The 12,686-nt window shown below is 40.2% G+C and overlaps 1 protein-coding gene across 6 annotated transcripts in view; it reads right to left on the reverse strand.

Moving 5' to 3' along the window:
* Positions 1-358: 358 nt before the first annotated feature.
* AKAP10 (A-kinase anchoring protein 10) overlaps positions 359-12,686 on the reverse strand; it is a 54,381-nt gene continuing 42,053 nt past the window's right edge. For 4 of the 6 annotated variants that reach the window (XM_060133123.1, XM_060133121.1, XM_060133122.1 and 1 more), the window contains 4 exons: positions 10,924-11,006; positions 6,119-6,171; positions 5,404-5,499; positions 359-624 (listed from right to left, as the gene is read on the reverse strand). In XM_060133123.1, coding sequence (XP_059989106.1) covers positions 592-624; positions 5,404-5,499; positions 6,119-6,171; positions 10,924-11,006 — 265 coding nt within the window. In that variant the 3' untranslated portion in view covers positions 359-591. Of the gene's footprint in view, positions 2,058-5,403; positions 5,500-6,118; positions 6,172-10,923; positions 11,007-12,686 lie in introns of all 6 variants that reach the window. The other 2 variants (XM_060133119.1, XM_060133120.1) reach the window with 2 other exon arrangements.

Genomic DNA, 12,686 nt, shown 5'->3' on the forward strand with positions numbered 1-12,686 from the left:
GGGAATCCTATTTTGTGGGCACACCACACAGAGCCTGGCACTCGAGGTCAGATGATTCCAATCCTAATCTGAAAATAAGCGCAAGGAGCTCCGTGAGAGCATATGTCTCGTCTGGCTACCAGTTTCAGGCCACACTTTGCTTCTGTGTCCTACAGTGGGCGGGGCAGAAAAAGTAACCCAGTCTCAAACTTGCTATTCTTTTCCTTTTAAGAACCTTGCAACTACCGACATCTCTAGCTCCGAAGCACACAACGCACACAAAGACATGACTGGACAGTATCTTAACTGAAAGCACTAGTTTAAATAGCCTAGAGTCTTACGGAAAATGTTATTTCAAACCATGCAGAGGCAGCAAGAGTCACCCAAAACCACAGTTTATTCTATGACCTTTATATTGCTTTTCTGTTATTTAAAGGTTGAAGCAAAGTGAAGTGGATGGAAATATTCTGTTAAAAGAACAAAGTGAGTCAATCACAGCATATGCATCTAATAACACCTCAGGTCTATGCCATACGCTCCAAACACAAGGCTGAGTCCAGGAGTGGCTCATGTTCTGGGTTCTTGTAAAGCAAATGGAAATATTGGGAAGAATCAACACATCCCAACAGAGGAGCCATAAATGCCCTGAAAGCAGAAAGTTGACACAATTTTAAATATAATTCATATATATATATTTTAAAATCAAACACAATTAAATAGAATATGGTTTAAGTACATGAATACTTCACTTTAGAAGAATAACAAAGGTGGTACATAGTACCAAAAACTCATACACAGCCTTTCTGCTTCTTCTGTTGATGAAACAGTGCATTTCTATACAACCAAATATTGCAGTGGAATAAATTCTCTGTTCATTCAAGACTTTCTCAAGGACAGAGGTGATAATTATATATTCATATGTGTATATATGTATTTTTTGCAAAGTCTGAGCAAAAGCAGTAACACCTAAGAGAACGTGCTTTCCCTCCAACAGTCCGTGTGGTGAGGCAGCACTGGCACTGCCTGCATGGAGTGTGCTGGCCGACAGGGCGGCCCCGCCCATGGCAGCGAGGTCCAGACCCTGAAGCTGACCAAGTGGAAGTGCAGGGAGGGGCCTCTCGTTACCCCACAGACAGAAGAAAAAGGCCACAACCTGCACATTTCCCAGCGCAGAGCAAAGAAGAGGAGAGAGTCAGAACTGAGTGCCTCTCTGTCTCCACACCTGCCCGCCCACCTTCTTTAAAAACTCTACAATCTGGGAATAAACATTTTGTTCAAGGAACCACAGGGGAAAACTGGAGTGATGGCTGCTGCACATCCCTTTCCACAAGTACTCTGAGGGGAGGTGACGTCACCGGAGCCCAGAATCTCGGAGGAGCAAGTCCTACCACTTGCAGTGCAGAGGCTCGCCCTTCCGGCAGCGGGGGAGCTGGTTTTAAGAGTACTGCGTCTCAGGAGCAATTAAAACGTGAAAACCATACACTGTCACCAAAGGGGAGGACAACGTCACCAAGACTTGACTCACGGCCCGTGAGCTTCCTCCCAAACTGACGCCTCTGTGCAGACCCCGCTCCCCGGAAGAAAAGCCACCTGCTGGCGCCGCACTGCCTGGCTCCTGAGGGGCCGACTCACCTGCCTGTTCAGGAGACCAAGCGAGGCCCCTCTGGTACCCGCTGTCTGATGCTGTTGGGGTGGGTCACCGCCAAGGGAGGTGCATCAAATACCAGCTCTACGCCTCTGCGTCTCCCATGGCGTGTGGCCCCTGCCTATCCCAGTGGAGTAACACTCTTCCACACATGGGTTATTGCCATTGGAAAACTAGTAATTCTCTAGTAATGTAAACAACACCACTCTGTCTCTACAACCTTCACTGTGTGATCAACATGTGCAGATGTGTCTACGCGACACTCTGCCGACGGTGGAAGTCTAGGATTGTCTGCCATTCTTTCTTGGGAACAACAGTGAGAAGAAATACAGTGCTCTGTTTTCACTGGCTGTGGGGAAGAATCCAACCAAAGGAAAAAAGTTCTCCTATTTTCCAAAAGCAGATTTCCTTTATCTCAGGTCTTGAGTCATAGCTGATGAAAGAAAGGAAAAGAAAAAGGTAAGGTACATTTCTACAACCAGTGACACATTACCATCACAGATTAAGGAAGAAGGGCACCAACACTTACACTTGGTGAGCGCCTACTACATACCAGCGCTCATGACAGCCAGGACCCAACTACAATCACGGGAGGTGAAATGCCCTAATTATCTTCATTTACAGCTGAGTGAATGGAAGCCTAAGGAGGCCAAGCAACCCACCTGAAGGTTATATAACGAGGACTGGCACCCAGACTTGCTTTTATCTTTCCGTTTTGGCAACAGATATTAGAACGAAACATCTACTTTTTGACAGATAATTCTGCTTCTAGGAATTAACTCTAAAGCATACTCATAAGAGAGGGCAAAGACTTACATACACATTCATCAAAGTATTGTTTGTAACAGGGAACGATCCCAAACGACCTAAGTGACCATCCACAGGGGATTCATTAGATGAAGACAGAGCCATAATATGGAATGCGCCAAAGCCTTTAGAAAGAAAACAGAGAGCTTTGATCTTCTGGCCTCCTAAGACCAAGCTTCTGAGGCTGAGTCCTCTTTTTCACTGCACTGGGGAGGAAACAAACATCACAGAAGACATGGTCCCTGCTATTTGTGAGATGGGACATAAACACATGAAACAATTCAGTAATGCTGTGAGGTCATTTACATTAAATGCCCAAGTGCTTTCTATAGACAAATGTAGAGTAGGTGATTCAAAGCAGAGAGGTATCCACAGGGGTTAAAGAGGGGTTGGGTACTCCTTTGTGGGTGCAGGACTTCTCACATTCACACATTCATGGAATGAGAATTACAGGGGATCTTATGAGATTTTCTTGTCCAACTTCTCTGATCTACTGATAAGGAAATGAAGGGACCAGAGAAAATTAACTTGCAAAAGGTCACACATACTAAAAATGGACTGAACAAGGTCTGCCGGCCTACTGCTTTTTCCATACCAATACACTGCTGATTCCTAAAGGACAGGCAGGACAATCATCTTGGCCAGCCAAAGAGAAGGTCTAGCAAGGTTAAACGCAAAATATATCTGTGTATCTTAGAAATGAAAAGCATATGGTAATAAAATCTGAACACACAACTCCAATGAAAAGCCTTAAGTTTAAACATCTGCTTTCCAAAATGGTTTCTAAAGAACATTTTCATATTGTCAAACATTTGATCATCAACATGACAATGGGGAAGCACAAAAATAACTACCTTGCACTTCTTTATACACCTTTACCATGTTATTTGCTATTCTGGGTTTGACTGAGCCAGTGAATATAGGCAAAAATTATCACCCTTACATAGAAAAGAGGATGGAGTCTGCAAAAGTAAACAGAGTTTTGGTATGAATCAGCTCAGTGAAAAGTTCAAAATTAAACCAAGCTCTGGTAATAACAGAGTAAAAAGTTGGCTACAAAGATAGCAAGGAAAGGTGATGCTGGACCCAAATCTAAGTTCACGCCTCCATCTGAGCATAGGTAACTAACACAGGTAACTAACATAGTGTTCCTAACTCCTGATAAAGTAGACAGAAGAGTTTAACACCTTCACAAAGAGTCTGAGCAGAGGTTCTCCTACCACATGAAGTCTTTGTGAGTCAACTCAAGTTACAGAAAGCAAAGGTGGTGGAGGAACTGGGAGTCTTTGCCTGAAGAGATAACCGGGGGTGCTAAGGGGCTGCCTCCAATTTGCTGAGTTATTTGTGTGGCTCTTGTGGGCACAGCTGGTGAAGCCATAGAAAAACAGAGTATTCAGTTGGGGGCAAGTCAGAATTTCCTAATAATTACTGTTGTTGACCTCCAGGTAAAGATGGCAGATTGATCACATCCATTCAATTCACTCCTTCCTAAAGTAGTACTTAAAAAAAAAATAACCCAGAGAGTCTGCCTGCTGATGCAGGGGACAGGGGTTTGTGCCCTGGTCCGGGAGGATCCCACATACCGCGGAGCGGCTGGACCCGTGAGCCATGGCCGCTGGACCTGCGCGTCCGGAGCCTGTGCTCCGCAACGGGAGAGGCCACAGCAGTGAGAGGCTCGCGTACCGCAAAAACAAACAAACAAACAAACAAAAAACCAAACAAAAAAACCAAAGTCACATGAAAGGGAAAAGTGAGAGAAGAGGCAACAACAAAATGGAAGAGTGTAAATGACTTAGTAGATCCAAAAAAAAAGTAATCAATATTCACCTTTATCTTTATTACTTCCTTCTTTCTGCTTTCTTTGGGTTTCATTTACTCATTTTCTAGTTTCTTAAGATAGAAGACTGTGACTTTTCCTCTTTTTTTAATAAATATTTAATGCTATAAATTTACCTATAAGAACTGCTTTAGCAGTATCCCACAAATATAGTTGTCCCTTAGTAATGGTGGGGGATTGGTTCCAGGACCCCTGCAGATACCGAAATCCGAGAATGCTCAAGTGCCTTCCATAAAATGGCACAGTATTTGCATATAACCTACACACCTCATCCTGTGTATCTGAAATCACCTCTAGCTTACTTGTAATACCTAATTCAATGCAAATGCTATGTAAATAGTTGCCAGGCCATGGCAAATTCAAGTTCTGCTTTTTGGAACTTCATGGAAATTTTTTTTTTTTAAATATATTTTTGATTCGTGGCTGGTTGAATCCATGGATGTGAAACCTTCAGATGTGGAGCCCACGAATAGGGAGGGCAGATTCTACTATGTTGTGTTTTCAGTCCAAAATATTTTCTAATATTCCTTTTGATTTCTTCTTTGACTAATGGGTTACTCAGAAGTATGTTAATTTCAAAATATTTGGGGATTTTCCACATATCTTTCTTTCTCTTTTATTTTTTTTTGGCTGTGCCACACAGCTTGTGAGATCCTAGCTCCCCGACCAGGGACTGAACCCAGGCCCTCAGCAGTGAAAGCCCAGAATCCTAACCACAGGACAGCCAGGGAATTCCCTCCATATATCTTTCTGTTACTGATTTCTTGTTTAATTCCTTTATGGTCAGAGAAGAAACTGTATGCTTTCAATCCTTTAAAATTCATTGAAAGCTTACAGTTTGTCCTCCCTACACTTTGGAAACTGCTTCCAGGAAGTGAACTAGGGATCATCTCAATGTTACCTTCCTTTCAAGGATTAAAGTCCTCTACTGCGTGTTGTCTAATATCTGGAAATAGCTGTTTCATTTAGTTTGTCAGTTTTCTAGTTGTTTATAACGAGAGGGCAATTCCTATAGCAGTTAACACTTCAACAGCAGAAGCAGAAGCTCCCTTATGTCCTTTTAAATTTTTGTGTCTCTGGGATCTAATTCTCTTCAGTTTTACACACGCCAGATCAGAACACAAGTCATCCTTACCTTTGTGGACTTCTCTAACGGCTGATCACACTGTGCCTGCTGCATAACATCACTGACTATCATTTTAGCAATCTTCCAAGCTAGCTCTTCCTGGGCCTATAAAAGTAATTAAACTGTTGATAATGGTTATTCACTAGAAGAATAAGCAAACATTATTAATGTTCTAAACACACCTGTATATGCATATCATTTCTACTTATTTGGGAAGAAGCACGTCCCCACGTATGAAAGGACCCGGGCCACCCTCTGGTCGTGATATATTAACATGCTCTTCACTGTCTATCCGACATCATGACTATTTTCATGTTAGGTGGTCAAAGCAAAACATCTTTCTTTTTCCACTCTCATCTTTCAATGTACTTAACTATTCAAAAAGCAAGCCTCTACTTCTGAAAGTATAACAGACAGTGAGGAAGGAAACACTGAGCTTTTGTTTCTACACTGTTACTGGTGCCTCTGCTGATTAATGGAACCTTGACTGCTTGGATATTTTTCACTGGCCAGACTCTGGACTGAGGATACCTCCACTGCCTCTACCAGGCAACTGTGAGATGCTACGGAGGGCCAACCCCTTCTTGTTATCTCCTAGATAAGGAAGCAGCGATGTACCATGCTGCTTAAGCAAGGGAACTAAGGAAAGAGAAAACTCGAAACCTTGCTTAGAGTAAGTTTCCCTTATAAACAGGAATCTGTTTACACTAAAAGCAGAATTTACCTCATCAGTATTTCCTTGCACCCATTTCTTCATAGCTTGAGAGAACATGGATCCTAGTAAACAAAGCCAAAGTTGAATGTAGACCTCATGCGTAATTTTACATTAAAAAATGCTCTTATATAAACATCTATTTCCCAGCTTTTAAAAGATATTCTTTTTTTAAAGATGTATCTTTTTTAAAAGATACTATTTTTGGGGTACAACCTCACCCCAAAATTAAGGAATATTACCATTAATAAAAACTGATTATATTGGCTCCATAGCAGAGTATTTAACTTGCAAATATGATGGTTTGAAAAACTTTGAAAAGCTGTTTTAGAGCTCTAGATGTTTCTTCTATTCTCCTCACTTGATGAAAGAAACTATCATCTAGTGTTAAATCTGCAGTAAACATTCAAAGATCAAATAAAACCATGACCAGGATCTGGTCTTGAGATAAGAATCTAGCAATACATCAGGAGATGTCATGTATATAAATCTTTTGGATCAGCTCCTATACAAAAGGGCTTCCAGTGCAGATTATGCCGCTACATGCTGGATCTCTGGTCTGTGTAAATTTGCTGGGTAAGATCAGAGTTTTAAACAGCCATGCTCTATCCAGGCCATAATACACCTCAACTTCCCAGGAGACACACAAGTCTATCTACATCTGTACTCTAGATGCTGAGGAGTCACCAAGGACGTAGGCTAGCCTCTATTTCCAGGTATAAAATACACAGCTTATCCTTTCATTAATACATATAGGCTCACATCCTAACTTTGCCTTAAACCAAGTGGTTGGTAGATTATTTCTTAGGCAAGATCCTGATTAGTTCAATGACTGGGATATGCTATAGTAAACTGCAGCATTCATGAAAAAAAACAAAACCTGGATCCTTTCCCCTTAATATATTTTTATTTTATTTATTTTTTAAAACAATGGCTTTCTTTTTTTTAAAATTATTATTACAAATTTATTATTTATTTATCTATTTATTTTTGGCTGTGTTGGGTCTTCGTTGCTGTGCACGGGCTTTCTCTAGTTGCATCGAGCTGGGGCTACTCTTAATTGCGGCATGTGGGCTTCTCATTGTGGTAGCTTCTCTTGCTGCGGAGCACGGGCTGTAGGCGTGCGGGCTTCAGTAGTTGCAGCACGTGGGCTCAGCAGTTGTGGCTCGCAGGCTCTAAAGCGCAGGCTCAGCAGCTGTGGCACACGGGCTCAGGTGCTCCGCAGCATGTGGGATCTTCCCGGACCAGGGCCCGAACCCGTGTCCCCTGCCTTGGCAGGCGGATTCTTAATCACTGAGCCACCAGGGAAGCCCAATGTTTTGTATTATTAGCTAAAAGTTTGAACACTGATCTAGTTAAATTTTATAGCCAAGCAGAGCCAGCAGGGCCACAACATTACATACTCTGCCTATAGTCTCACCCCTGCCGCAATGCTCTGTCCTCGGGCTCCCCTGCAGTCACCCTGTTGGCAGCGTACTTGTGAACACTTCCTCCTCCTCTTCTAATGCCCTCTAATGTCTTTGACTCCTGTGCATCCCTGCCCCCTTTAACAAGGAGCTTCATCAGGATTCCATTCCGTTCAGCACTTTCTCTCTGGGGCATCTCGTCCCCTCCTGTGGCTTTAACTTCCTTCAAAATGCAAATAACTCAAAAACTTGTCATTGGGTGTCAAACCAATACTTACAAATTGTCCTAAGGCACCTCAAACATAACATGTTCCGAGTTGAGCTCTTCTATCTCCCATGTACTCTTTTTCTTGTAGCCTCTATCTCAGAAATTAATTTAATCCTGTTAAAAATTAACATCATAATGCTTCATCTAGAGAACTGATATTAGAAAACTCATCTGCTTTCCTCATCTGCTCTCCGTAGGAAATCTGTCACCAAATTCCACCTTGGATGTAGTCTCCTGAATTCCCCCTTGGAAGTCTTATAAATCTGACCTTCTAGTTCCTGCTACCACTACCTATCCTCGGATCCTCTTTTTTTCTGTCTACAGTACTAGCAAATTACACTACCTGACTACTACCTGAATCTCTGATACCAGTCTCTCCCCAACTCCAATTCATTCGCAGACTACAGCCAGAAAAATGCATCTCACTGCACTCTGATTAGAAATCTCTGGTGCTCAACAGACAGTACCGCAGGCTTCTTAGTATGACATGCGCGGGCTTTCACAGCGTACACGCGGCTCTATCTCCCACCACTGCACCGGTGCACGAGGAGACTGCCACTGCAGGGACTACCTTCTCACAACATCCTCTACAATTCCTTCTTGTTACACTTTCTCCTAGATGATGTGAAGGTAACTTTTAAAATTACCTTGCTTGCCCTGAAAGCAAAGTTCTCACATTCTCAGAAGCTTCTGAGATACACCCACCCCAAAACATAGTCCTTTCTTCTGTGCTCTACTATCAGAGCTTTAAAATCCAAAATGAAACTACAGGTTGGTAAATGACAAACATTCTTCGCAGCTGCCCTCAGCAAGGAGATGAAGGGGGACGAAGCAGAGCTGAACTGCAAACAAACGTGGTGTTCTGAACCAAAGCTCGAGGCTGCGCTCTATCTGCTCTGTGATCCGTAACGAGTTACCATTTCCCTGATCCTCAACTTCTTCACCTGTAGAAGAAGGAGGCGGTACCCACAGATGTATCATCTACGATTCGAATGAGCCAGGGCTTAGTCCCCCGTTCCGCTCAGGTGTCTACTCAAAATGCTACTTCCTCAGTGAGACCTTTCCTGACAACCACTTCTAAGACTGCACTACCCACCACTCTTCCAGTCCCTCACTCTGCTTATTTGTCTGTGTATAAACACAGACAGACAGACACACACACTGTATTTATCTGTTTACTGTCCCTCCACTATAACGTTAGTTCCATGAGGGCAGGAATCTCATTTTCTTCCCAGTATTTAGAGCAGTAGATGCATATAGTAGGCACTCAAATGTTAGAATGAATGAACAAACGAATAATATGAAGAGACTGAATGAATAGAATAAGCAGAGACAGTGATTTGGGGAAAAGTTTTTTGTACATCTTACCTTCATCTTTACTCATATATCTTTTTTTTTTTTTTTACTCATATATCTTTAATATATGTTAATTCATATAATACAAAAACAAACTGCAAACACCCAACACTTATTCTCTGGAGCAGCAGCACCTTATGAGCTGTCAAAGGAATAAGACCAGCTTCAGAAAAAAAACCCAAACAGCTCAGAGACTCTATTATTACTGGAGACCCCATTACCCTCTCTGACAGAAGCTACCTGATGACAGTGGAGGCATTCCTGACCGATACCTCCAGAGGTTGTCCAGCACTTTCTCTACACCTAGGCTACCATTGATCTCTTCCTAGTATTCAACTTCTACCCAATAAAAGACACTACTGGACTGTAAGTTTCTTAACAACAGGCTCTGTATCTTCTAACTGCCCCGTGAGTCTGAGTGCACGGAGGCACTCAATAATTATTTACAGAATGAGCTGTGCAGATTTCCTTCGGTCTTTACACTTTCCCAACTGTGTACCTCAGACTTCTCTGGCTAAATAGGAAATAAAATCAATTTTTTGGATAAACTAATAAAGACAAATAGGTTAACAGGCCCTTTCTTCGTTTAAATTATTTCAACAATTGTTGCACTTTTTGTTTACTCTGTTAATTTATATCTGACCCCAAAGTAGATTATTCATCAACATAAAAGTGGTGCAGGGCTTCCCTGGTGATGCAGTGGTTAAGAATCCGCCAATGTGGGAGACACGGGTTCGAGCCCTGGCCCGGGAAGATCCCACATGCCACGGAGCAACTAAGCCTATGAGCCACAACTACTGAACCTGCGCTCTAGAGCCCATGAGCCACAACTACTGAAGCCCACGTGCCATAACTACTGAAGCCTGTGCGCCTAGAGCCCGTGCTCCACAACAGGAGAAGCCACCACAATGAGAAGTCCGCGCACCACAACGAAGAGTAGCCCCCGCTAGCTGCAACTAGAGAAAGCCCACGTGGCAACGAAGACCCAACACAGCCAAAAATAAACAAACAAACAAAATCTAAAGTTAGTAACTATTAAAAAAAAAATGTGGTGCAAATCGTTACCTAAACAATTCGTGTATTAAAAAATAAGATAAACAGAATAGAAATGCAGTTCAATTCAATAGGAAGACTGCCAATAGCTCTTAATTTTAAACACACTTATCAAAATGGAACATTTTCTTCTAACAAAAGTTAGTATCTTTTACTCAAGATAATACTGTCAATCCAATCACACTGAAAATTTTCTACATATTATCGAATGGACCCACAGTGGTTTCCTAAATCTTCCTGTGTAAACCAACTGTTTGGAAGCTGAGCTCAGTCACAAAGAGTATGTCTGTGTTTAACTCTTGGAATTAACCAAGCACTCTTTTGCTGATTAAACAAAGGATTTCAATTTCAATCTATTAATATTTTCCACATGTATTTCATAATAACTTTCAGCAATTTAGAGGAAATTTAGTAAAATAAAGGGTATCAAGATAAGCCTCAAGTTCAACCTGGATTGGGTATTTTGCCTTTAAATCAAAAGGTGAAGAGTATCTTTTCATGCACATGCGCCTTCTGTAATGGTAAAGCAAGTTCAGTAACTTCTGATTCAGAGAGAGACTGCACTGAGACCTGATTACACGAAGCCCTTGCACTCGCTCGTGACTATAAACACAAGGTCAAGAGATGGCAGTTATCTGGCAAAATAGACAGTTTAAATCTTCAACGATGCTTTACTTACTGTCAGTAACTAATGTGAGTAAAGGCTTGATACAACGTATAAAAACACCACAAACCTTTCGATTTCTTTACATCAGGTTCAGGCTCAGATTCTCGGATGAACTGCCCCAAGTCACTAACTCTTCCAAATGTCATCTTCCTAAATAAGTATGAAAAGAACATACTTTCTAAAAATCAATTTAAAATTTAAAAAAAATAATTTTTAAGCATCTTTTCTAGATCTAGAAAGCTAGAAATACAATTTATATCTACCCCATGTTACTCTAAGTGGGGCTAATTTCAAAAAGAACTGTCCCCACAGAAAGCAATCTTTAATTCAATGCAATTCCATTCAAAATCCTCAAAAAGTTTATGAAACATGAGTTAACAGATAATTCACAGCTCTAAAATTCATACAGAAAAGGCACGCGCATAGCCAAGATAATTCTGTAAAAGAAACAAAAAGGTAAGACTTGCCCTAACAAGATAAAAATATAATTATATACATTATAAAGCTATAGTAATAGAAAGCAAAGTTAAAAGGCAAAAAATACAGTGAGAGGTCTTATTTTTAATAGATGCAGTAACTGATAATTAATAACCATAAACATACAGAACTCCAACAAACCACTAAGAAATTACCCAACAGAAAAATGTGAAAAAGAGATGATAGTCAATTCACAGAAGAAAAACCTGAACAACCAACAAACATGACAAGAGAAGCTCAATCTCATAAGCAACAAACCCAGATTGGTAAAACATTTAAAGTCTGATATTATTTATTGTTGACAAGGATGTGGGGAAAATTAGTAACTTTATTAATGATTGGTAAGAATGTAAAATGTACAGATCCTTTTACAGGTAAACTGTAAACTGGTTAAGGGCTATGAAAATTTTAAATCTGCTTCTTGGTACAAGGAAATATAAAAGGAAGTCTTTGCTATACTGTGTATCACAGTAAAATTGCAAGCCATTTAAATAACCCATTAATACCAAAATAGCCAAATAGTAACGTACCACATTATGGAAGATTTTGCCACAGTTATGAGCTATAATTAATATTATTTATGGAATACTACAACATAGTTAAAAATGAGGTAAATATGTACAGACTAACACAGAAAAATCTCCAAACTCACTATGAGTGAAAGCACAAGATACAGCATAGAGTATAACACCAGTTACATAAAAATAAGCAAACAAAAATATACACAATAACATAACAGTGACTATCCTGAGAAGGAAGGGGGGGAATAAGCATTGGTGTGTAATCAAAGGGCACATTAGCCTTATCTGTAAATTTAATTTTTGTAAGAAGAGATTAATATATTTGTAATTAAAAGTTAAAAGAAGAAAAAAGAATCCTATGATGCCTATATATTACTTCATTTCTGGCAAAGTGAATCTTATTTTAGAGACAGCCTTCCTAATAAGTCATCAATGAATATATGGGTGCCAATATAGCAACTGATACAAATTTGTTTGCCTTTAGAAAAATTTCAGGAAGATGCTAAAACCATAAAACTAAAACAAACACTGAAAACTATCTCTAAAGATGGAGAAAAATAATTATTTCTCTATTTATGACCCATTTTATAATTTTAAAAATATGTATATTATACACTATATTTTACAAATTTAAATTTTATAAATTAAAATATATTTATTTTACACACAAAAAAAACTATAGAAGTAAAACATCTTGCAATTGATAGACTTTCTTAAGTCAGGTTTGAAATAAATGAACCAACCATTCCTTAAGAATAAATATCATCTTTGGGAATTAACTCATTTAGGCTTACTGTCCGCCATTTCCTAAAATAAGAAATAAAGATTACTA

This window comes from Lagenorhynchus albirostris, chromosome 20, assembly GCF_949774975.1.
Source record: "Lagenorhynchus albirostris chromosome 20, mLagAlb1.1, whole genome shotgun sequence".
NCBI lineage: Eukaryota > Metazoa > Chordata > Mammalia > Artiodactyla > Delphinidae > Lagenorhynchus > Lagenorhynchus albirostris.